The sequence below is a fragment of the Ambystoma mexicanum genome, chromosome 10 (genome assembly GCF_040938575.1).
Source record: "Ambystoma mexicanum isolate Mex_15411 chromosome 10, UKY_AmexF1_1, whole genome shotgun sequence".
NCBI lineage: Eukaryota > Metazoa > Chordata > Amphibia > Caudata > Ambystomatidae > Ambystoma > Ambystoma mexicanum.
In genome coordinates this window covers 77,479,444-77,506,810 of record NC_090932.1, presented here as the reverse complement: position 1 = coordinate 77,506,810, position 27,367 = coordinate 77,479,444, and the positions used below count along the sequence as shown (strand labels likewise).

The 27,367-nt window shown below is 48.1% G+C and overlaps 1 protein-coding gene across 2 annotated transcripts in view; it reads right to left on the bottom strand.

Moving 5' to 3' along the window:
- Nucleotides 1–27,367, bottom strand: part of ECEL1 (endothelin converting enzyme like 1) — a 435,867-nt gene that overhangs the window by 201,002 nt on the left and 207,498 nt on the right. For both annotated transcript variants that reach the window (XM_069617545.1, XM_069617544.1), the window contains exon 4: nucleotides 25,519–25,629. In XM_069617545.1, the coding sequence (XP_069473646.1) occupies nucleotides 25,519–25,629 (111 nt within the window). The remainder of the gene's footprint in view (nucleotides 1–25,518; nucleotides 25,630–27,367) is intronic.

Genomic DNA, 27,367 nt, shown 5'->3' with positions numbered 1-27,367 from the left:
CTCTACCCTCTGCATGTTTATCAATGCCGCCGTGGCCAGACTCTACCCTCTGCATGTTTATCAATGTCGCTGTGGTAAGACTCTACCCTCTGTGTTTTTATCAATGCTGCCATGGCCAGACTCTACCCTCTGCAAGTTTATCAATGCTGCCGTGGCCAGACTATACCCTCTGTATGTTCATCAATGCTGCCACTGCCAGATTCTACCTCCTGCATGTTTATCAATGCTGCTGTGGTCAGACTCTACTCTCTGCTAGTTTATCAATGCTGCCACTGCCAGATTGTACCTTCTGCATGTTTATCAGTGCCGCCGTGGCCAGACTCTACCCCCTGCATGTTTATCAAACCTGCCGTGGCCAGACTCTACCCCCTGCATGTTTATCAATGCCGCTGTGGCCAGACTCTACCCTCTGCATGTTTTTCAATGCTGCCACTGCCAAATTCTACCTTCTGCATGTTTATCAATGCTGCCGTGGCCAGACTCTCCCCTCTGCATATTTATCAATGGCGTCGTGGCCAGACTCTACCCTCTGCATGTTTATCAATGCTGCCGTGGTCAGACTCTACCCTCTGCATGTTTATCATTGCTGCCGAGGCCAGGCTCTACCCTCTGCATGTTTATCAATGCCACCATGGCAAGACTCTACTCTCTGAATGTTTATCAATGCCACCATGGCAAGACTCTACCCTCTGCATGTTTATCAGTGCCGCCATGGTCAGACTCTGCTCTCTACATGTTTATCAATGCCGCCGTGGCCAGACTCTACCCTCTGCATGTTTATCAATGTCACTGTGGTAAGACTCTACCCTCTGCGTTTTTATCAATGCCACCATGGCAAGACTCTACCCTCTGCATGTTTATCAGTGCCGCCATGGCCAGACTCTACCCTCTGCATTTTTATCAGTGCCGCCATGGCCAGACTCTACCCTCTGCATGTTTATCAGTGCCGCCATGGCCAGACTCTACCCTCTGCATGTTTATCAATGCCGCCGTGGCCAGACTCTACCCTCTGCATGTTTATCAATGCCACCATGGCAAGACTCTACCCTCTGTTGTTTATCAATGCCGCCATGGCCAGACGCTACCCTCTGCATGTTTATCAATGGCGCCGTGGCCAGACTCTACCCTCTGCATTTTTATCAATGTCGCTGTGGTAAGACTCTACCCTCTGCGTTTTTATCAATGTTGCCATGGCCAGACTCCACCCTCTGCAAGTTTATCAATGCTGCCGTGGCCAGATTTTACCCTCTGCATGTGTATCAATGCTGCCACTGCCAGATTCTACCTCCTGCATGTTTATCAATGCTGCTGTGGTCAGACTCTACTCTCTGCATGTTTATCAATGCTGCCATTGCCAGATTCTACCTTCTGCATGTTTATCAATGCCGCAGTGGCCAGACTCTACCCCCTGCATGTTTATCAATCCTGCTGTGGCCAGACTCTACCCCCTGCATGTTTATCAGTGCCGCTGTGGCCAGACTCTACCCCCTGCATGTTTATCAATCCTGCCGTGGCCAGACTCTACCCCCTGCATGTTTATCAATGCCGCTGTGGCCAGACTCTACCCTCTGCATGTTTTTCAATGCTGCCACTGCCAAATTCTACCCCCTGCATGTTTATCAGTGCCGCTGTGGCCAGACTCTACCCCCTGCATGTTTATCAATCCTGCCGTGGCCAGACTCTCCCCTCTGCATACTTATCAATGGCGTCGTGGCCAGACTCTACCCTCTGCATGTTTATCAATGCTGCCGTGGTCAGACTCTACCCTCTGCATGTTTATCATTACTGCCGAGGCCAGGCTCTAACCTCTGCATGTTTATCAATGCCACCATGGCAAGACTCTACTCTCTGCATGTTTATCAATGCCACCATGGCAAGACTCTACCCTCTGCATGTTTATCAGTGCCGCCATGGTCAGACTCTACTCTCTACATGTTTATCAATGCCGCCGTGGCCAGACTCTACCCTCTGCATGTTTATCAATGTCACTGTGGTAAGACTCTACCCTCTGCGTTTTTATCAATGCCACCATGGCAAGACTCTACCCTCTGCATGTTTATCAGTGCCGCCATGGCCAGACTCTACCCTCTGCATTTTTATCAGTGCCGCCATGGCCAGACTCTACCCTCTGCATGTTTATCAGTGCCGCCATGGCCAGACTCTACCCTCTGCATGTTAATCAATGCCGCCGTGGCCAGACTCTACCCTCTGCATGTTTATCAATGCCACCATGGCAAGACTCTACCCTCTGTTGTTTATCAATGCCGCCATGACCAGACTCTACCCTCTGCATGTTTATCAATGGCGCCGTGGCCAGACTCTACCCTCTGCATTTTTATCAATGTCGCTGTGGTAAGACTCTACCCTCTGTGTTTTTATCAATGCTGCCATGGCCAGACTCCACCCTCTGCAAGTTTATCAATGCTGCCGTGGCCAGACTTTACCCTCTGCATGTGTATCAATGCTGCCACTGCCAGATTCTACCTGCTGCATGTTTATCAATGCTGCTGTGGTCAGACTCTACTCTCTGCATGTTTATCAATGCTGCCACTGCCAGATTCTACCTTCTGCATGTTTATCAATGCCGCCGTGGCCAGACTCTACCCCCTGCATGTTTATCAATCCTGCTGTGGCCAGACTCTACCCCCTGCATGTTTATCAGTGCCGCTGTGGCCAGACTCTACCCCCTGCATGTTTATCAATCCTGCCGTGGCCAGACTCTACCCCCTGCATGTTTATCAATGCCGCTGTGGCCAGACTCTACCCTCTGCATGTTTTTCAATGCTGCCACTGCCAAATTCTACCTTCTGCATGTTTATCAATGCTGCCGTGGCCAGACTCTCCCCTCTGCATGTTTGTCAATGGCGTCGTGGCCAGACTCTACCCTCTGCATGTTTTTCAATGCTGCCACTGCCAAATTCTACCTTCTGCATGTTTATCAATGCTGCCGTGGCCAGACTCTCCCCTCTGCATGTTTATCAATGGCGTCGTGGCCAGACTCTACCCTCTGCATGTTTATCAATGCCACCATGGCAAGACTCTACCCTCTGCATGTTTATCAGTGCTGCCATGGCCAGACTCTACCCTCTGCATGTTTATCAATGCCGCCGTGGCCAGACTCTACCCTCTGCATGTTTATCAATGTCACTGTGGTAAGACTCTACCCCCTGCATGTTTATCAATGCCGCTGTGGCCAGACTCTCCCCTCTGCATATTTATCAATGGCGTCGTGGCCAGACTCTACCCTCTGCATGTTTATCAATGCTGCCGTGGCCAGACTCTACCCTCTGCATGTTTATCATTGCTGCCGAGGCCAGGCTCTACCCTCTGCATGTTTATCAATGCCACCATGGCAAGACTCTACTCTCTGCATGTTTATCAATGCCACCATGGCAAGACTCTACCCTCTGCATGTTTATCAGTGCCGCCATGGTCAGACTCTACCCTCTACATGTTTATCAATGCCGCCGTGGCCAGACTCTACCCTCTGCATGTTTATCAATGTCACTGTGGTAAGACTCTACCCTCTGCGTTTTTATCAATGCCACCATGGCAAGACTCTACCCTCTGCATGTTTATCAGTGCCGAGATGGCCAGTCTCTACCCTCTGCATTTTTATCAGTGCCGCCATGGCCAGACTCTACCCTCTGCATTTTTATCAGTGCCGAGATGGCCAGACTCTACCCTCTGCATGTTTATCAGTGCCGCCATGGCCAGACTCTACCCTCTGCATGTTTATCAATGCCGCCGTGGCCAGACTCTACCCTCTGCATGTTTATCAATGCCACCATGGCAAGACTCTACCCTCTGCATGTTTATCAGTGCCGCCATGGCCAGGCTCTACCCTCTGCATGTTTATCAATGGCGCCGTGGCCAGACTCTACCCTCTGCATTTTTATCAATGTCGCTGTGGTAAGACTCTACCCTCTGCGTTTTTATCAATGCTGCCATGGCCAAACTCCACCCTCTGCAAGTTTATCAATGCTGCCGTGGCCAGACTTTACCCTCTGCATGTGTATCAATGCTGCCACTGCCAGATTCTACCTCTTGCATGTTTATCAGTGCTGCTGTGGTCAGACTCTACTCTCTGCATGTTTATCAATGCTGCCACTGCCAGATTCTACCTTCTGCATGTTTATCAATGCCGCCGTGGCCAGACTCTACCCCCTGCATGTTTATCAATCCTGTTGTGGCCAGACTCTACCCCCTGCATGTTTATCAGTGCCGCTGTGGCCAGACTCTACCCCCTGCATGTTTATCAATCCTGCCGTGGCCAGACTCTACCCCCTGCATGTTTATCAATGCCGCTGTGGCCAGACTCTACCCTCTGCATGTTTTTCAATGCTGCCACTGCCAAATTCTACCTTCTGCATGTTTACCAATGCTGCCGTGTCCAGATTCTCCCCTCTGCATGTTTATCAATGCTGTCGTGGCCAGACTCAACAGTCTGCATGTTTATCAATGCTGCCGTTGCCAGACTCTACCCTCTGCATGTTTATCAATGCTGCGGTGGCCAGACTCTACCCTCTGCATGTTTATTAATGCTGCCGTGGCTAGACTCTACTCTCTGCATGTTTATCAATGCTCCCATAGCCAGATTCTACCCTCTGCATGTTTATCAATGCTGCCATAGCCAGACTCTACCCTCTGCATGTTTATCAATGCCGTCATGGCCAGGCTCTACCCTCTGTATGTTTATCAATGCTGCAACTGCCAGATTCTACCTTCTGCATGCTTATCATTGGCCGTTGTTGCCTGACTCTACCGTCTGCATGTTTATCAATGCTGCCGTTTCCAGACTCTACCCTCTGCATGTTTACCAATGCCGCTGTGGCCAGATTCTACCTTCTGCATGCTTATTAATGCCGCTGTGGCCAGATTCTACCCTCTGCATGTTTATCATTGCTGCCGAGGCCAGACTGTACCCTCTGCATGTTTATCAATGCCACCATGGCAAGACTCTACCCTCTGCATGTTTATCAGTGCCGCCATGGCCAGACTCTACCCTCTGCATGTTTATCAATGCCGCCGTGGCCAGACTCTACCCTCTGCATGCTTATCAATGCCACCATGGCAAGACTCTACCCTCTGCATGTTTATCAGTGCCGCCATGGCCAGACTCTACCCTCTGCATGTTTATCAATGCCGCCGTGGCCAGACTCTACCCTCTGCATGTTTATCAATGTCGCTGTGGTAAGACTCTACCCTCTGCGTTTTTATCAATGCTGCCATGGCCAGACTCTACCCGCTGCAAGTTTATCAATGCTGCCGTGGCCAGACTATACCCTCTGCATGTTTATCAATGCTGCCACTGCCAGATTCTACCTCCTGCATGTTTATCAGTGCCGCCGTGGCCAGACTCTACCCCCTGCATGTTTATCAATGCCGCTTTGGCCAGACTCCACCCTCTGCATGTTTTTCAATGCTGCCACTGCCAAATTCTACCTTCTGCATGTTTATCAATGCTGCCGTGGCCATACTCTCCCCTCTGCATATTTATCAATGGTATCGTGGCCAGACTCTACCCTCTGCATGTTTATCAATGCTGCCGTGGCCAGACTCTACCTTCTGCATGTTTATCATTGCTGCCGAGGCCAGGCTCAACCCTCTGCATGTTTATCAATGCCACCATGACAAGACTCTACTCTCTGCATGTTTATCAATGCCACCATGGCAAGACTCTACCCTCTGCATGTTTATCAGTGCCGCCATGGTCAGACTCTACCCTCTACATGTTTATCAATGCTGCCATGGCCAGACTCTACCCTCTGCATGTTTATCAATGTCACTGTGGTAAGACTCTACCCTCTGCATTTTTATCAATGCCACCATGGCAAGACTCTACCCTCTGCATGTTTATCAGTGCCGCAATGGCCAGACTCTACCCTCTGCATTTTTATCAGTGCCGCCATGGCCAGACTCTACCCTCTGCATGTTTATCAGTACCGCCATGGCCAGACTCTACCCTCTGCATGTTTATCAATGCTGCTGTGGCCAGACTCTACCCTCTGCATGTTTATCAATGCCACCATGGCAGGACTCTGCCCTCTGCATGTTTATCAGTGCCGCCATGGCCAGACTCTACCCTCTGCATGTTTATCAATGGCGCCGTGGCCAGACTCTACCCTCTGAATGTTTATCAATGTCGCTTTGGTAAGACTCTACCCTCTGCGTTTTTATCAATGCTGCCATGGCCAGACTCTACCCTCTGCAAGTTTATCAATGCTGCCGTGGCCAGACTTTACCCTCTGCATGTGTATCAATGCTGCCACTGCCAGATTCTACCTCCTGCATGTTTATCAATGCTGCTGTGGTCAGACTCTACTCTCTGCATGTTTATCAATGCTGACACTGCCAGATTCTACCTTCTGCATGTTTATCAATGCCGCCGTGGCCAGACTCTACCCCCTGCATGTTTATCAATCCTGCTGTGGCCAGATTCTACCCCCTGCATGTTTATCAGTGCTGCTGTGGCCAGACTCTACCCCCTGCATGTTTATCAATCCTGCCGTGGCCAGACTCTACCCCATGCATGTTTATCAATGCCGCTGTGGCCAGACTCATCCCTCTGCATGTTTTTCAATGCTGCCACTGCCAAATTCTACCTTCTGCATGTTTATCAATGCTGCCGTGGCCAGACTCTCCCCTCTGCATGTTTATCAATGGCGTCGTGGCCAGACCCTACCCTCTGCATGTTTATCATTGCTGCCGAGGCCAGGCTCTACTCTCTGCATGTTTATCAATGCCACCATGGCAAGACTCTACCCTCTGCATGTTTATCAATGCCACCATGGCAAGACTCTACCCTCTGCATGTTTATCAGTGCTGCCATGGCCAGACTCTACCCTCTGCATGTTTATCAATGCCGCCGTGGCCAGACTCTACCCTCTGCATGTTTATCAATGTCACTGTGGTAAGACTCTACCCTCTGCATGTTTATCAATGCTGCCGTGGCCAGACTCTAGCCTCTGCATGTTTATCATTGCTGCCGAGGCCAGGCTCTACCCTCTGCATGTTTATCGATGCCACCATGGCAAGACTCTACTCTCTGCATGTTTATCAATGCCACCATGGCAAGACTCTACCCTCTGCATGTTTATCAGTGCCGCCATGGTCAGACTCTACCCTCTACATGTTTATCAAGGCTGCCGTGGCCAGACTCTACCCTCTGCATGTTTATCAATGTCACTGTGGTAAGACTCTACCCTCTGCCTGTTTATCAGTGCCGCCATGGCCAGACTCTACCCTCTGCATGTTTATCAATGCTGCTGTGGCCAGACTCTACCCTCTGCATGTTTATCAATGCCACCATGGCAGGACTCTACCCTCTGCATGTTTATCAGTGCCGCCATGGCCAGACTCTACCCTCTGCATGTTTATCAATGGCGCCGTGGACAGACTCTACCCTCTGCATGTTTATCAATGTCGCTTTGGTAAGACTCTACCCTCTGCGTTTTTATCAATGCTGCCATGGCCAGACTCTACCCTCTGCAAGTTTATCAATGCTGCCGTGGCCAGACTTTACCCTCTGCATGTGTATCAATGCTGCCACTGCCAGATTCTACCTCCTGCATGTTTATCAATGCTGCTGTGGTCAGACTCTACTCTCTGCATGTTTATCAATGCTGCCACTGCCAGATTCTACCTTCTGCATGTTTATCAATGCCGCCATGGCCAAACTCTACCCCCTGCATGTTTATCAATCCTGCTGTGGCCAGATTCTACCCCCTGCATGTTTATCAGTGCCGCTGTGGCCAGACTCCACCCCCTGCATGTTTATCAATCCTGCCGTGGCCAGACTCTACCCCATGCATGTTTATCAATACCGCTGTGGCCAGACTCTACCCTCTGCATGTTTATCATTGCTGCCACTGCCAGATTCTACCTTCTGCATGTTTATCAGTGCCGCCGTGGCCAAACTCTCCCCTCTGCATATTTATCAATGGCGTCGTGGCCAGACTCTACCCTCTGCATGTTTATCAATGCTGGCGTGGCCAGACTCTACCCTCTGCATGTTTATCATTGCTGCCGAGGCCAGGCTCTACCCTCTGCATGTTTATCAATGCCACCATGGCAAGACTCTACTCTCTGCATGTTTATCAATGCCACCATGGCAAGACTCTACCCTCTGCATGTTTATCAGTGCCCCCATGGTCAGACTCTACCCTCTACATGTTTATCAATGCTGCCGTGGCCAGACTCTACCCTCTGCATGTTTATCAATGTCACTGTGGTAAGACTCTACCCTCTGCGTTTTTATCAATGCCACCATGGCAAGACTCTACCCTCTGCATGTTTATCAGTGCCGCCATGGCCAGACTCTACCCTCTGCATTTTTATCAGTGCCGCCATGGGCAGACTCTACCCTCTGCATGTTTATCAATGCCGCCATGGCCAGACTCTACCCTCTGCATGTTTATCAATGCTGCTGTGGCCAGACTCTACCCTCTGCATGTTTATCAATGCCACCATGGCAGGACTCTACCCTCTGCATGTTTATCAGTCCCGCCATGGCCAGACTCTACCCTCTGCATGTTTATCAATGGCGCCGTGGCCAGACTCTACCCTCTGCATGTTTATCAATGTCGCTTTGGTAAGACTCTACCCTCTGCGTTTTTATCAATGCTGCCATGGCCAGACTCTACCCTCTGCAAGTTTATCAATGCTGCCGTGGCCAGACTTTACCCTCTGCATGTGTATCAATGCTGCCACTGCCAGATTCTACCTCCTGCATGTTTATCAATGCTGCTGTGGTCAGACTCTACTCTCTGCATGTTTATCAATGCTGCCACTGCCAGATTCTACCTTCTGCATGTTTATCAATGCCGCCGTGGCCAGACTCTACCCCCTGCATGTTTATCAATCCTGCTGAGGCCAGATTCTACCCCCTGCATGTTTATCAGTGCCGCTGTGGCCAGACTCTACCCCCTGCATGTTTATCAATCCTGCCGTGGCCAGACTCTACCCCATGCATGTTTATCAATGCCGCTGTGGCCAGACTCTACCCTCTGCATGTTTTTCAATGCTGCCACTGCCAAATTCTACCTTCTGCATGTTTATCAATGCTGCTGTGGCCAGACTCTCCCCTCTGCATGTTTATCAATGGTGTCGTGGCCAGACCCTACCCTCTGCATGTTTATCAATGTCACTGTGGTAAGACTCTACCCTCTGCATGTTTATCAATGGCATCGTGGCCAGACCCTACCCTCTGCATGTTTATCATTGCTGCCGAGGCCAGGCTCTACTCTCTGCATGTTTATCAATGCCACCATGGCAAGTCTCTACCCTCTGCATGTTTATCAATGCCACCATGGCAAGACTCTACCCTCTGCATGTTTATCAGTGCTGCCATGGCCAGACTCCACCCTCTGCATGTTTATCAATGCCGCCGTGGCCAGACTCTACCCTCTGCGTTTTTATCAATGCTGCCATGGCCAGACTCTACCCTCTGCAAGTTTATCAATGCTGCCGTGGCCAGACTTTACCCTCTGCATGTGTATCAATGCTGCCACTGCCAGATTCTACCTCCTGCATGTTTATCAATGCTGCTGTGGTCAGACTCTACTCTCTGCATGTTTATCAATGCTGCCACTGCCAGATTCTACCTTCTGCATGTTTATCAATGCCGCCATGGCCAAACTCTACCCCCTGCATGTTTATCAATCCTGCTGTGGCCAGATTCTACCCCCTGCATGTTTATCAGTGCCGCTGTGGCCAGACTCCACCCCCTGCATGTTTATCAATCCTGCTGTGGCCAGACTCTACCCCATGCATGTTTATCAATACCGCTGTGGCCAGACTCTACCCTCTGCATGTTTATCAATGCTGCCACTGCCAGATTCTACCTTCTGCATGTTTATCAGTGCTGCCGTGGCCAAACTCTCCCCTCTGCATATTTATCAATGGCGTCGTGGCCAGACTCTACCCTCTGCATGTTTATCAATGCTGCCGTGGCCAGACTCTACCCTCTGCATGTTTATCATTGCTGCCGAGGCCAGGCTCTACCCTCTGCATGTTTATCAATGCCACCATGGCAAGACTCTACTCTCTGCATGTTTATCAGTGCCGCCATGGTCAGACTCTACCCTCTACATGTTTATCAATGCTGCCGTGGCCAGACTCTACCCTCTGCATGTTTATCAATGTCACTGTGGTAAGACTCTACCCTCTGCGTTTTTATCAATGCCACCATGGCAAGACTCTACCCTCTGCATGTTTATCAGTGCCGCCATGGCCAGACTCTACTCTCTGCATGTTTATCAGTGCCGCCATGGTCAGACTCTACCCTCTACATGTTTATCAATGCTGCCGTGGCCAGACTCTACCCTCTGCATGTTTATCAATGTCACTGTGGTAAGACTCTACCCTCTGCGTTTTTATCAATGCCACCATGGCAAGACTCTACCCTCTGCATGTTTATCAGTGCCGCCATGGCCAGACTCTACCCTCTGCATTTTTATCAGTGCCGCCATGGCCAGACTCTACCCTCTGCATGTTTATCAATGCCGCCATGGCCAGACTCTACCCTCTGCATGTTTATCAATGCTGCTGTGGCCAGACTCTACCCTCTGCATTTTTATCAGTGCCGCCATGGCCAGACTCTACTCTCTGCATGTTTATCAGTGCCGCCATGGTCAGACTCTACCCTCTACATGTTTATCAATGCTGCCGTGGCCAGACTCTACCCTCTGCATGTTTATCAATGTCACTGTGGTAAGACTCTACCCTCTGCGTTTTTATCAATGCCACCATGGCAAGACTCTACCCTCTGCATGTTTATCAGTGCCGCCATGGCCAGACTCTACCCTCTGCATTTTTATCAGTGCCGCCATGGCCAGACTCTACCCTCTGCATGTTTATCAATGCCGCCATGGCCAGACTCTACCCTCTGCATGTTTATCAATGCTGCTGTGGCCAGACTCTACCCTCTGCATGTTTATCAATGCCACCATGGCAGGACTCTACCCTCTGCATGTTTATCAGTGCCGCCATGGCCAGACTCTACCCTCTGCATGTTTATCAATGGCGCCGTGGCCAGACTCTACCCTCTGCATGTTTATCAATGTCGCTTTGGTAAGACTCTACCCTCTGCGTTTTTATCAATGCTGCCATGGCCAGACTCTACCCTCTGCAAGTTTATCAATGCTGCCGTGGCCAGACTTTACCCTCTGCATGTGTATCAATGCTGCCACTGCCAGATTCTACCTCCTGCATGTTTATCAATGCTGCTGTGGTCAGACTCTACTCTCTGCATGTTTATCAATGCTGCCACTGCCAGATTCTACCTTCTGCATGTTTATCAATGCCGCCGTGGCCAGACTCTACCCCCTGCATGTTTATCAATCCTGCTGAGGCCAGATTCTACCCCCTGCATGTTTATCAGTGCCGCTGTGGCCAGACTCTACCCCCTGCATGTTTATCAATCCTGCCGTGGCCAGACTCTACCCCATGCATGTTTATCAATGCCGCTGTGGCCAGACTCTACCCTCTGCATGTTTTTCAATGCTGCCACTGCCAAATTCTACCTTCTGCATGTTTATCAATGCTGCTGTGGCCAGACTCTCCCCTCTGCATGTTTATCAATGGCGTCGTGGCCAGACCCTACCCTCTGCATGTTTATCAATGTCACTGTGGTAAGACTCTACCCTCTGCATGTTTATCAATGGCATCGTGGCCAGACCCTACCCTCTGCATGTTTATCATTGCTGCCGAGGCCAGGCTCTACTCTCTGCATCTTTATCAATGCCACCATGGCAAGACTCTTCCCTCTGCGTTTTTATCAATGCTGCCATGGCCAGACTCTACCCTCTGCAAGTTTATGCTGCCGTGGCCAGACTCTACCCTCTGCATGTTTATCAATGCTGCAACTGCCAGATTCTACCTCCTGCATGTTTATCAATGCTGCTGTGGTCAGACTCTACTCTCTGCATGTTTATCAATACTGCCACTGCCAGATTCTACCTTCTGCATGTTTATCAATGCTGCCGTGGCCAGACTCTACCCCCTCCATGTTTATCAATCCCGCCGTGGCCAGACTCTACCCCCTGCATGTTTATCAATGCCGCTGAGGCCAGCCTCTACCCTCTGCACGCTTTTCAATGCTACCATTGCCAAATTCTACCTTCTGCATGTTTATCAATGCTGCCGTGGCCAGACTCTACCCTCTGCATGTTTATCAATGCTGTCGTAGCCAGACTCTACCCTCTGCATGTTTATCAATGCTGCCGTTGCCAGACTCTACCCTCTGCATGTTTATCAATGCTGCCGTGGCCAGACTCTACCCTCTGCATGTTTATCAATGCTGCCGTGGCTAGACTCTACTCTCTGCATGTTTATCAATGCTGCCATAGCCAGATTCTACCCTCTGCATGTTTATCATTGCTGCCATAGCCAGACTCTACCCTCTGCATGTTTATCAATGCCGTCATGGCCAGGCTCTACCCTCTGCATGTTTATCAATGCTGCCACTGCCAGATTCCACCTTCTGCATGCTTATCATTGGCTGTTGTTGCCTGACTCTACCGTCTGCATGTTTATCAATGCTGCCGTGTCCAGACTCTACCCTCTGCATGTTTACCAATGCCGCCACTGCCACATTCTACCTTCTGCATGCTTATTAATGCCACTGTGGCCAGATTCTACCCTCTGCATGTTCATCAATCTTGCCATGGCCAGACTCTACCCTTTGCATGTTTATCAGTGCCGCCACTGCCAGATTCTATCTTCTGCATACTTATCAATGCTGCTGTGGCCAGACTCTACCATCTGCATGTTTATCAATGCTTCCATGGACAGACTCTACCCTCTGCATGTTTATCAATGCTGCCATCGCCAGACTCTACCCTCTACAAGTTTATCAATGCAGCCACTGCCAGATTCTACCTTCTGCATGCTTATCAATGCCACTGTGGCCAGACTCCACTCTCTGCATGTTTATCAATGCTGCCGTGGCCAGACTCTACCCTCTGCATGTTTATAAATGCCACCGTGGCCAGACTCTACCCTCTGCATGTTTATCAATGTTGCTGTGGCCAGACTCTACCCTCTGCATGTTTATCAATGCCCCCATGGCCAGACTCTACCCTCTGCATGTTTATCAATGCTGCCACTGCCAGATTATACCTTCTGCATGTTTATCAATCCTCTCGTGGCCAGACTCTACCCCCTGCATGTTTATCAATGCTGCTGTGGCCAGACTCTACCCTCTGCATGTTTTTCAATGCTGCTGTGGCCAGACTCTCCCCTCTGCATGTTTATCAATGGCGCCGTGGCCAGACTCTACCCTCTGCATGTTTCTCAATGCTGCCGTGGCCAGACTCTACCCTCTGCATGTTTATCAATGCTGCCGTGGCCAGACTCTACCCTCTGCATGTTCATCAATGCTGCCGTGGCCAGACTCTACCCTATGCATGCTTATCAATGCTGCCACTGCCTGATTCTACCCTCTGCATGTTTATCAATGCCTCTGTGGCCAGACTCTACCCTCTGTATGTTTATCAATGCTGCCACTGCCTGATTCTACCTTCTGCATGCTTATCAGTGCAATGCTGTCATGGCCAGACTCCAATGTTAAAGACTCGCCATGTTTATGGAAAAGGCCATTCCCAGATACTGCATGCACCTGTCAATGTAATAAGGAATTTGTCATTTGTAACACGCTTAATACCAGGAGTGGTTTCCAAGCGTGGGAATCGGGATTGGAACCTGTGCTGCTCTACATTGTCTTGCCCCTGAGCTATCCCTCCTCCCCAATGTATATTGGTCTAGATCACCAACTACTACAGGAAGCTCTGGAGAAAATCACCAACTGCTCTAGTGAAGCCTTCATCAGCTATCGTCATTCTTAGCAGACCGAATTGCCAGAGTCCACTGGGGCGACACATTTTCTAGCGAATCTAACATCTTTTGTGGCGTCCCCCAGGGAGCCAGTCTCTTGCCACTTCTTTTCAACCTATATATATGCCTCCTGTGTGAGGTCTTAGATAACATCAATACCTTTTTCACGAATTATGCTGATGTCACTCAGCTGGTAGTGGAACTGAGTGGAGACCACGTAAAAGACAACAAAATGGTCAATGAACTATACAACATCATCGAACAATGGATGGATCATAGCTGGACGTGTTTGAACGGAAGGAAAACAGAGATGATGGTTTTCGGGTCCAAACAAGCCAGGGCTAAACTATCATCCGGCTGTGATGCCTTCATGATCAAAGAGTCCCACATCCAAGTAATGACTAGCGTAAAAACCCTGCACATGACGCTAGAAGCCTCTCTGTGCTCAGATGCTCAAACCTCCTATGTCAACAAAAATTGCTCATACTACTTAAGACTGCTAAAAGCCATTAGACCTGTTCTGAGTGAACATAACTGTGCTACCATTGCCAGAGCGACCATTTTATCTAGGTTGGACTATGGTAATGCCCTACTACTGGGGGCCAGTAAACAATGCCTGACAAAACTCCAGCATATTCAGAACCACGCTGTCCGGATAATCAAGCGCAAAGCAAAAAGTGACCATATCAGTGAGGCAAGAAAGGAATCGCACTGGCTTAGGGTCGAAGACCGTGTAATCTTTAAATCTTCGACAATCACGCACAAGTGCCTATACGGTAAAGCACCGGCATACCTGAAGTCCAAGATCGTGGGCTACACCACCACCCATACCCTTAGATCTGAGATGCAAGGACTTGTTACAACAAACCTTCATGGGAAAACAAATGGGTTAGGTAAAGCCTTCCCCAATTGATCAGCTCAGCAATGGAATAAACTGCCATTGAGCTTGAGATCCGAATCAAACCTCCTCAGATTCCGAAAGCAATTAAAAACCCTCCTATTCAAATGAACTAGTCATCCCGGAGTATGACTTGTCCTTCTCTGTGTCGTGGTCATCCCAAGTGTCTTGTGTTCTGTCCATTACGTGGTCAACTGTTATGTGTAAGTTAATGTCTCTATGTGGTGCCCTGATGCCTGCGGGCTTTCAGTGCCTTACAAACAAATAAATAATAAAAAATAAAATAATAAATAATAATGATAATAAATAATAATAATTATAATAATATTGACAGATCACAACCTCTGCATGCAAATGGTTAATAAAAGGACCCAGGCTCTGCATGGACGCTCGCGTGGCCACTAGCACTCCAACCCGTCCACCGTCACCCTCATCAGAGCCAGTGCCAGTCTTCCTGGTGGGTGTCTGCTGCCGTCCCTCTTGCTTTGTCTGTCCTCACTCCATCAGATCGACATCATCTCACGCCTCCTGATGGAGTCACACTTCTGGCCCCCCACACCCGCCCCCCACTGGGGCCCATAATTGAAATCACTATTATTTACCCTTGGGAGACTTTCAATTCAATTACTCTCCCCTTCGCTGTTCCATGGGAGCTCAGCTATCATTAGAGGCTGCTAAGCTTGGGTGGCACACGTTCATCCATCACAGATGCCACCGTGGGGGCCTGCATAGAAGCAAAGCCCACCCCAGCAGGGCATTGCACCCTATTGCCACTTCCAGGCGAAGGATGGGGGCCTTTCTGCTATGAAATCTACAAGTACATATTAAGTTAATTACCAGTTGCCATGGCCCTCGCTCCGTAGTGTATGTCATATGTTATGCCAGTTTCTTTCTCGAGTGCCAGGCTTATTTTAGGGTGACCAGATGTCCTGCTTTTGTCGGGACAGTCCGGGACTTGGGCCCCCCGTTTCCCCATCCCGACAGTTTTTTAATTAAAAAAAAACCTGTCCCTGTTTTGGGGAAAGCGGGGTGGCGGTTCCAGTCCAGGGAGGGTCAGCAGCAATTATAAAGTAAGAATACTTTAAACTACAAGGTGTTTGGGCTGAGTCCTAATATTGAAGTCGGTAGGGACATGTCTGAAATGACGGTTGGGTCATTAAAGTCATTTATAGACTTCGTGGAAAGGGACGCGTTAAAACCAATATGGTGCTGCTAGCTGCAAAGTGAGGCTCCCAAATGGCTCCAATGAATGAGGGCCCAGCCTTTTTAATCGAGGTGTGCCACTTGCCAGGTACATCATGGCACTGAGATGTTATAACACTCCCATCCAAGTTACTTAATATTGTAAGCCTAATAATAAATATATTAAAAATAATGTGTTTTTATTTATTTTAATTATTTTATTGGTCTCGGGAGGATAGCTCAGGGGCAACATGCTCGCCTTGGCAGCAAGACAACAGGAAGCAACACAGGTTCGATCCCCGGGTCTGCGCTTAGAAACCACTGGGTATTAAGCGCTTTATAAGTAACCTATCATATATCATAAAGGGGCACTCCCACCACGCGCACTCTAATCGAAAGGGGAATGCGAATTTCGGCTGCACTGAAGCCGATTTCTCCACAAATAGCCATTAGTTTTTCCAAATATGAGAGCAGTTCAGGCCTGCTTCTGGTCTTTGCTCTGCTTGCAGGACACTCATTTGAATCCTAGCTGGGCCTTCTTGGAGTCTGGAGTTCACAAGTTCGAATCCCCGGCAAAGCTCACTTACCTTTGTATCCTCCTAAAAAATAAATAAATTAAATAGGGTTTTTATATCACTCTTCATGCCAGAGTCCAACCTCCAAAGGCATGGTTGGCAATTGAACCCATGCTGCTCAGCAATGTGTGCCTTCCAAGACAAGCATGTTGCCCCTGAGCTATCCTTCTGGCACAATGAGGTGTGTGGTTGATGAACTGGGTACAAATGCATATAGAATAAAAACACCTTTACGATGTGATAAGTCATTTACAACTCGCCTGTACACAAGTGTTTCTAGGCACAACAAGACAAGGGAGGGTAAGACAGAGGGAGGAAAGGACAAGTGTCATTCAGATCGTGCAAGTGCTGTGGGGGGGGCTTAAAAGCTGGAGGAATACAGCATAAAGTGCTGTATAAGAACACATTATTATTATTGTGATTAAGTGCGATATAAGTGCATGCGATTGTTAGTTACTCTGCAGCTTTTGCACTGTCCTGGTGGGGCCTCCTTTCCAGGGTTTTTCCTACAGTCACATTTTGTGGATGAAAACACTCAGTGCTGTGAGCTGATAGTTCATCCCATAATACGGATTGCAATGTACACTTCATATGTTCGGGGTCACGTGGGCAGCCCAGTAATAGCCAGAATCGCCGGAAGGCACATCCAGATAAGTCTGGAATGGTGCTCAACCTGATGCCGGACCTGGAGAAACAGCCGGTCCAGGTGGATGTCCCACACCCCTGCACGTAAGGTCCATGTCATCAGGGACATCATAACCCAGTCATGTGCTTTCATTCCCTCATCTATTGCATTCTGGGAGTTGTTTTCCTGGGACATCAATTCCATAGAATAGATTGAGCTCCGACTTAGGCTAAAGTTAAAAGAAAGGGGCAGGACTTCAGTAGGGATTTGGGGTTGCATGGAGGTTTCTGGTAGTGGTACCTGCCTGTGTCCGTCGGTTGGAATTTCAGGAGTACCTCAACATGTTCTGTAAGGCAGCAGTGATGGTATGAACATCACTATAAGGCTTCAGCAAATGCTGAGGTTCTAAACAATGCTTTGAGCGGGATGAGAAATTGAGGTGACCATAACAAGTCATGAAACAGCATTTGGGACAGGAACTTCAAAGGGGACTGGTGCAGCCTTTTCTAACTTAGGTTTTGGAAAATCTACCTGCATAAAAGGGAGAAACATCTATAAATAACGACTGTCTTATCTGAATGCTTCTGGGACTATTGTCGGAATATGGGCTCCATTTCATCGCAAATCGCACTATATCGTGTCTTGCTTCAGGTGAAGAAATGGTTGCCTGGCAAGGCGGGCACATCAGGCTAAGGTAATGGCAAGGGCCGTCATTTTAACCTATTCAAGAGCGCAAACGCAGACCACATATGAACCGTCTGCCTTGCTACAATTGAAACAGAATGTTTTAAACGATCTATTTTAAACGAACTGTAATGTTGGTTACATGTCTTCATAACAAATCATTTAAAAACGAATTAATACATAACGAAAAAACATGCATTTTATATTTTTATTTTTGGGGGAGAGTGGCTTCTCAAACTCCCGTTTCCCTAAGCTAAAAACCGACCCCAACCGTTTCCCCACAAGATTGAACCCTTTACCCTAAACCCACATACATTTTTGTTGTTTTTTTCATTAGAAAATGTTCACTATATAGTCATTCTTTATTAAATGTTCGTTATAAAGACTGTATACCATCTAATTTCTGAACACTGAGATGAAATTCAAAGTTGAAATGAGTGGCTATACTGGAATGTGTTACAGCATGTTGATTGTATGTTGATTGTATGTTGATTGTATGTTGATTTTATGTATTTAAACTGTGTACATTAATTGATTGATTGCATGCTTATTGAAGATGAATTGTTTGAATTTAATTGTTTGATTGACAAAAGTATTTGTGTAAAGTTCAATTTGAACTAATCACAATAAAGATTATTATTAAATATAATGAACTATAATTACTATAAATAAATAAAATATCAAATCCAAATAGACTAGTCCAGGGCCCTTGCTCTGAAAGACAGCTCCAGATATTACGAGGGCCTAGTGACATGGCATTCTTATACCCTGCAGGTCAGAATTTCCCATACCAGTAAGATAGCTCTTGGGTTATTGTGCCTGCCGTGGCAATGTTTGTGTGCATTGCATGGCACAGCTGCAGCCGCCAAAACAGAAAAACAGTGGGTCCACTCTCATTATTTCTGGCCACCCCCAAAAAACTGAAACATACACTCTCCAGGAAGCTGCTCATGAAAAAACAAAAACACGTGAAAATATTTTCACTCAGAAAAGTGGAAGGCGGAAATGTAGCAAAACAAAGGTTTTCATTTCTCGGGGACTAGAGTAGTCACCGAGGTGTTCATGTATGTAATTGGCTCCGTTTGCATCTCGGTGCCTGCAGGCTTTGGCGGTTAAGTGCACAGGCAGCATGACAGAAGAGGAGTGAGATGACAGAAGAGGAGTGAGATGACAGAAGAGGAGTGAGATGACAGAAGAGGAGTGAGATGACAGAAGAGGAGTGAGATGACAGAAGAGGAGTGAGATTACAGAAGAGGAGTGAGAAGTCAGAAGAGGAGTGAGAAGTCAGAAGAGGAGTGAGATGACAGAAGAGGAGTGAGATGACAGAAGAGGAGTGAGATGACAGAAGAGGAGTGAGATGACAGAAGAGGAGTGAGAAGTCAGAAGAGGAGTGAGATGAGAGAAGAGGAGTGAGATGACAGAAGAGGAGTGAGAAGACAGAAGAGGAGTGAGAAGTCAGAAGAGGAGTGAGATGAGAGAAGAGGAGTGAGATGACAGAAGAGGAGTGAGAAGTCAGAAGAGGAGTGAGATGAGAGAAGAGGAGTGAGATGACAGAAGAGGAGTGAGATGACAGAAGAGGAGTGAGAAGTCAGAAGAGGAGTGAGATGAGAGAAGAGGAGTGAGATGACAGAAGAGGAGTGAGATGACAGAAGAGGAGTGAGAAGTCAGAAGAGGAGTGAGATGACAGAAGAGGAGTGAGATGACAGAAGAGGAGTGAGATGACAGAAGAGGAGTGAGAAGTCAGAAGAGGAGTGAGATGAGAGAAGAGGAGTGAGATGACAGAAGAGGAGCGAGATGACAGAAGAGGAGTGAGAAGTCAGAAGAGGAGTGAGATGACAGAAGAGGAGTGAGATGACAGAAGAGGAGCGAGATGACAGAAGAGGAGTGAGATGACAGAAGAGGAGTGAGAAGTCAGAAGAGGAGTGAGATGACAGAAGAGGGGCGAGATGACAGAAGAGGAGTGAGATGACAGAAGAGGAGTGAGAAGTCAGAAGAGGAGTGAGATGAGAGAAGAGGAGTGAGATGACAGAAGAGGAGTGAGAAGACAGAAGAGGAGTGAGAAGTCAGAAGAGGAGTGAGATGAGAGAAGAGGAGTGAGATGACAGAAGAGGAGTGAGATGACAGAAGAGGAGTGAGATGACAGAAGAGGAGTGAGAAGTCAGAAGAGGAGTGAGATGACAGAAGAGGAGTGAGATGACAGAAGAGGAGTGAGAAGTCAGAAGAGGAGTGAGATGACAGAAGAGGAGTGAGAAGTCAAAAGAGGAGTGAGATGACAGAAGAGGAGTGAGATGACAGAAGAGGAGTGAGAAGTCAGAAGAGGAGTGAGATGAGAGAAGAGGAGTGAGATAACAGAAGAGGAGTGAGAAGACAGAAGATGAGTGAGAAGTCAGAAGAGGAGTGAGATGAGAGAAGAGGAGTGAGATGACAGAAGAGGAGTGAGAAGTCAGAAGAGGAGTGAGATGAGAGAAGAGGAGTGAGATGACAGAAGAGGAGTGAGATGACAGAAGAGGAGTGAGAAGTCAGAAGAGGAGTGAGATGAGAGAAGAGGAGTGAGATGACAGAAGAGGAGTGAGATGACAGAAGAGGAGTGAGGAGTCAGAAGAGGAGTGAGATGAGAGAAGAGGAGTGAGATGACAGAAGAAGAGTGAGATGACAGAAGAGGAGTGAGAAGTCAGAAGAGGAGTGAGATGAGAGAAGAGGAGTGAGATGACAGAAGAGGAGTGAAAAGTCAGAAGAGGAGTGAGATGAGAGAAGAGGAGTGAGATGACAGAAGAGGAGTGAGATGACAGAAGAGGAGTGAGATGAGAGAAGAGGAGTGAGATGACAGAAGAGGAGTGAGATGACAGAAGAGGAGTGAGATGAGAGAAGAGGAGTGAGATGACAGAAGAGGAGTGAGATGACAGAAGAGGAGTGAGATGACAGAAGAGGAGTGAGATGACAGAAGAGGAGTGAGATGAGAGAAGAGGAGTGAGATGAGAGAAGAGGAGTGAGATGACAGAAGAGGAGTGAGATGACAGAAGAGGAGTGAGATGACAGAAGAGGAGTGAGATGACAGAAGAGGAGTGAGAAGTCAGAAGAGGAGTGAGAAGTCAGAAGAGGAGTGAGATGACAGAAGAGGAGTGAGATGACAGAAGAGGAGTGAGATGACAGAAGAGGAGTGATATGAGAGAAGAGGAGTGAGATGACAGAAGAGGAGTGAGATGACAGAAGAGGAGTGAGAAGTCAGAGGAGGAGTGAGAGGAGAGAAGAGGAGTGAGATGACAGAAGAGGGTGAGATGACAGAAGAGGAGTGAGATGACAGAAGAGGAGTGAGATGACAGAAGAGGAGTGAGATGACAGAAGAGGAGTGAGAAGTCAGAAGTGGAGTGAGATGAGAGAAGAGGAGTGAGATGATAGAAGAGGAGTGAGATGACAGAAGAGGAGTGAGATGACAGAAGAGGAGTGAGAAGTCAGAAGAGGAGTGAGATGAGAGAAGAGGAGTGAGATGATAGAAGAGGAGTGAGATGTCAGAAAAGGAGTGAGATGAGAGAAGAGGAGCGAGATGTCCGAAGAGGTGTGAGATGTCAGAAGAGGAGTGAGATGACAGAAGAGGAGTGAGATGACAGAAGAGGAGTGAGAAGTCAGAAGAGGAGTGAGATGAGAGAAGAGGAGTGAGATGACAGAAGAGGAGTGAGATGACAGAAGAGGAGTGAGATGATAGAAGAGGAGTGAGATGACAGAAGAGGAGTGAGAAGACAGAAGAGGAGTGAGATGACAGAAGAGGAGTGAGATGACAGAAGAGGAGTGAGATGAGAGAAGAGGAGCAAGATGTCCGAAGAGGAGTGAGATGACAGAAGAGGAGTGAGATGACAGAAGAGGAGTGAGATGACAGAAGAGGAGTGAGATGTCCGAAGAGGCTTACAAATCTAACCACAGTTTTCTATAACCTCAGGGGGGAGGCTGGATTAGAAGAACTGAACACTTTGCTGGGTTCCAGCCCTGTGGACCCCACCCACTTAAAGCTCTGTTCTTGAATTCTAATCCACTATTTCTTTTCGATTGTGAATCCTTGGTCAATGCTATGGCTTTAGGCTATCAAACAATGGCAAATGACTATAGGGTTATAGACTTAGGAAGGGGTCATTATAGCGAGATAATGACTCTCAATCAATTTATGGCCTGAGACGAAGATGAGGGCGATAAGTTGTGGAAGGGCCATTATCCTAAGCGATAATGTACCTTCCCAAGGTGTGTAAAGCTGTTAGCACATGGTGGTAGTAGAAATACTTGTTTTGGAGTTTAGTCTGTAAAGTAAACAATGTTACTTTAATAGTGAGAAAAGTAAACAGACAACTGAATTAGTAAATTAAATGTGGTTTGATTTTATGGTATTTAGATAACATCCCTGTCTTGATTTATTAAGCATTTCAACTGCAACTTGGTTGAAGTGGATCCATGTAAAAGTAAACAGGTTCTTCATAAGCAAGTGAATGCATGTTAAGTGTTTTAGTTTTCTCTTTCATGCGTTGAATAGCAGGTTGCAGTAAAGAAGGTCCTCCTAGAGAGGAAGTGTCTGGTTGAAAAGAATCCTAACTGGAAATTGCATTTTTGTTTCCATGTCTGCTTCTAAAGACAGAATCTTCCCAATTGAGTCAATATCAGTAGTTGTTGACTGCACTCTTAACATTCTGATTGGCTGGGAGGAGGTCAATAACTTTCTCCATTTGCTGATATAACAAAAGTGCTGCACCTAATTATAAAACAGCAGAATTCCACACAAATCAAAAATAATCATGAACACAATTTTTGGTACTGCTTATTCCATAGTCACCATGCCTAGGATAACACCCAATTAACCTAGACATGAACCCCTAGACACTGACATGAACCAGATATCACACACACCATGAACCATTGGCACCCCTCAACAAGAACAAACTAGCAGGGCAACAAGGCTGCTGTATTCTGGAGTGTATATTCCTGATCAATGTTTCCGTTCATTATCCCTCTTGTGATGTTGGCCACCAAGGCTCTAGGAGACCCCATGGTCACATGACGCTCTCTGAGGCGAAGCTTCCAGGACTGGCATTTGAGAGCACTGTTCCTAGAGGTCGAGCCAATAGAGTGCGTGTGGTCCTTTACCTGCCCTGGGGTGTTCACCGTACTTCCTATCACATAGTGACTGCTACTTTGCAATCACTACTGCCCCTCTACCCTCATCAGAGACATATCACCGGAGGTCCTGGGCTAAACCCCAACTCGGACATTCCACCGACAGATCACACGTCAATAAGCAGACACTCTAACCGGTCATCACCTATACCCAAATCTTTTGAACTCATACTCAAAAAGGGAGAAACTATCATGAACACCTGATACTGTTATTCAATAGGACCACACCAGGCCATCTTTAGAGTTCTGAACCAGGCTACACTCCATACATCAGCCAACTAAGAGAACCCCAGCAGCAGCTCAGCTGCTCAAACCCACCCGCAAGACACTCGCCACTCTTACCTGACCTATCAGCCACCACGTTACCACGTTACATTCCCACTCCGGCCCATGTTTGCAGGGCGAATCTCGCTATTGCGCAATAGAGGCCAGAAAGCGCCTAACTCGGAATCTTTACTCCTCATCATCGCAGGATTCACATCTTCCTCACAATCTGCTCCCACTAACTGCTCTTTACCCCTTGCCCCCATTGCAGATCCAGCCTGCAACCTGCAGCTCTCCAGATGTTTTGCACTACAACTTCCATCAGTCACTATGCTGGCTGTGGCGGAGGGGTGAGTCAAAGGACGCCGACCTCTGAGAGCCAAGAGGCCATTGAATGAGAATAAATGCGCTGTACTAGCCCCGGGTACATTGCATTGCATTACATTTAACAGAAGCAGAGTAAGTGTTTTGTGAGCATTCTACACTGGTAACACACTTAGGTCCTGGTAGTGAAGCGCAGGGCCACTTTTGCTACCTACATGCACTTCGGCGCAGTCCCATCCTGGACCTGCTCAGACCCTCACACTCCGCCCTTTCGGGGGGTCATTATTTCCTGCCTGCCAGTGAAACCCTAAACTGTCCTCCAACAATATGCCCACGTGACTCAATGCTTGTGGATTTCTGAAGCTCCAAAAAGTACAGTTTTGCACTTATTTGGCCAGAATGAACCCCTTTTTGCTTAAAATAAATGCATTTTAAAGCACTTTTGTGTCATAATTTAACAGGGGGAGGGGCACCATTTATCCCCTACCTGTAAACATCTCCATATTGCACCCACTACTGTGCCACGTGTACATCGCTCTCTGGTTGCCCCCCCAGCTCGACGTGTACTATAGGATATCCAATACATACATACTAAAACGTAAAATAATATACTCTTATAATTGAACCAAGGGAAAGAGGAGGGGATACAAAATAGAAACTGCAAATGTTGTTAATAGCACTGAGATGCAGTGCACACCAGTGGTCTAGTGCAGACCAGGGGTAAAGGGTACAGCATGCACTCCCAGATGTTGCAGACAGGAGTCGCCAGATGCAGGTGTAACTTTACATCATCACGTGTGTTTGGGATGAAGAGGAGACCAGGGAAGAAGATGAGATTTAAGGCAGTTCCTGGAATCCCAAAGAGAAAGGGCTATGGGCAGTGGAGTAACTTTGCTGAAAAAGTTGGGGGGGACATGAAATCTGTAGAAAAGGTGCCCCAGCCAAATGAATGGGGACAAAATGGTGTGCCATGAAAGTTGGGGGGGGACAAACACCCCTGTCCCCCCTTATAATTACGCCCATGGCTATGGGTGGTAGCGAGGCAAGCAAATATAAAATCCCCTGACAATGCATGAGATCTGCTTAGTACAAATCTAGACCTTTGGACTACCAAGATGGCCACCTCCATGGATCAGTCGGGTTACTAGGCATCCATTGTGGCACCTGATGGGCCAATCATTTCGTGGTGAGATCCAGAACTGAAAGGTCCTCTTTTGTGTGAATGGGCAGCCAACAAAGGGATCCTGGTAGATGCCATTGGAGGTGATTCTGTGTCCTTTAAGCTTCTTTCTCTAAACTCCCTTTTAATCAAGTATTTTATCATATGATTTCCAATTTCCATTGGCCATCATTATCTCCCTTCCCCAGACAAATTGATTGGTCCCTCAATATCAATCAGTTCATGATTCAGTTGGGCCAAGAACTGGAGATCCCCACACTTGATGGTCCAGAAAAGGAATGAAGTCAGAAGTGTAAGGATTGCTGCTTAGATTGGGAGATGGGTGGGCATAAAGCAGCAAACACATCTTCAACACTCTGCGTAATGGCTGACCTCAGGTGGTGTGAACTGAATGTCTTCACCGAAGGGACAGCACAACGTTAGGTTCATGAGCCAATTACATCCCTTCCGGAAACTGGTTCAGAGGAAGAGCACACTTTAAACCCTCATTCTCCTGGATTCCTCCACACATCTGAGTCAGTGCGGATGGGCCAATCGGGGCATCTGGTTCCAGGAAGAACCTCGTATGTCAAGTTCCCACTTTTGAGTTTGGGTGTCCTGCAGTCACCGGGCTAGAAAGTGCACTGGCTTCATGAATGTTTGGAAGTCGGGGACCACAGCTGCTACCAAGGGGTAACAGGTGGCGAAGACTCAGCAGATCTATCACCCCCAAAGCAGGCTCCCTTAGATCCTGAAACGAGCAGGACCGCCAGACTCACAGCATATGGCCGAGGAATGCGCATGCGGCATAAACACTTACGTTGGCCAACCGCTGCTCCAGCTGGAGGATCTCCTCTGCCTTCTGTTGCACGTTGTCAGCTCCAAGAAGACCCAACAGTTTTTCCATAAAAATCTTGTATGCAGCTAAAATCTGGTAAAAAAACAAAAGACAATCAATAACCAAAGGTATAGTTTCATGGTTCATTACATTAGCATTTATCATTCAACCCAATGGTCGATTGCCCCGTAGATGCCATGTGCATACATTCCAGCGGTGGCTGAATGCCACTGCATGTCATGAATGCTAAGTAGGGTGCATTTAAGGTGTGAAATACAGTTATACTGTGTCACTATTCCATCGGACTGCCCCTTGGGGGGTTGCGATTTGCATATGGTCTTTTCACTTTTGTAATGGCTTGGCAGGTGAAGAACGATGGTCTGGAGCTTGCCCAGAGCAATGCCAAAGGTTAAGATTAATTCTAACCCTTCCAGCCATCACCTCTTTTGTGTTGCTATGGCCACTGTTCCAATGGGCAGCTCAGGAAAGAGGAGGCATTGCGCTTGACTGTGTCCTATACGAGCTATCGCAAGGCCCTAGATCCAGGATCCAGCCATCCGTGGTTAAGCAGGAAAACTCTGTGCAGAACGCCTTTCACATCACCTGGAACCTGAGGAGCAAGTCAATGATGCACTCTGTGATGGGGAGGGCGTGGTGCAGGGCAAGAAGCCACATAACCCTGACCAAGGCAAAATATATGAAAATTAGGGCCTTTTGCCTAAGACTAACTGTTGTTCTGTGTCTGCTAGGAGAGACATAAAAGGGATGTCACTGACACCTTGCATCACCTACACTGTGGCGGGCTATTAATATTCCTACTGACTATACATCTGTGTGGGTAGTGTTCATCTCAGCCCCCACCCTCCACTACACAATCTTGTGTTGTGCCACTGAGGCAGGCCAAGCACAGAACGTTTATTGACGTTTATTGAAGCCTGGGGAAATGGCGAACTGGCACGATGAATCGAAATGAAGCCAGACACATTTTTTTTACAGTTAGGCAAAGTTCAATAGTTCTATCACGAGACCATCAGCTGCACCAGGCCTGGATAATTCCTTAGTTGGGGAAAACGCTCTCTGAATTGGGTCCGGGGTAGATGAAGGGCTGCCTGTGTTCAGGAGGGGCATCTCCCGGCGACTTCTTAAGAGTGGCAGGCGGCTGGTGCTGAAGATGGGTGGAGCCTGGGCTCCAGGTCATGTGCAGTGGAAGCCGTTGTGTATGACACAGCTCTGCAGCTATGTGCAAGAGCTCTACCGGAAGTCCCGCGTGGGGGGTGGGCTATGGGGTCCTGCATGGATGCAGCTATCACGATGACACAGCTCTGCAGAGGGTGTGCAGGAGCTCTATCAGAAGTCCCGGGTGGGTCCCTTATGATGGAGGGTCTGGCTTGGGGGTGTGCTGCGGGTCTTGCATGGATGCAGCTATCAGCTCACACAGCTCTGCAAAGGGTGGGTCCCTTATGACGGAGGGTCTGGCTGGAGGGTGGGCTGTGGGTCTTGCGTGGATGCAGCTATCATGCTGACACAGCTCTGCAGAGGGTGGGTCCCTTATGATGGTGGATCTGGCTAGAGGGTGGGCTGTGGGGTCCTGCATGGATGCAGTTATCATGCTGACACAGCTCTGCAGAGGGTGTGCAAGAGCTCTGTCGGAAGTCCTGGGTGGGTCCCTTATGATGGAGAGTCTGGCTAGAGGGTGGGTTGTGGGTCCTGTATGGATGCAGCTATCATCTGACACAGCTCTGTAGAGGGTGGGTCCCTTATGACAGAAGGTCTGGCTACAGGGTTGGCTGTGGGTCCTGCATGGATCCAGCTATCACGATGACACAGCACA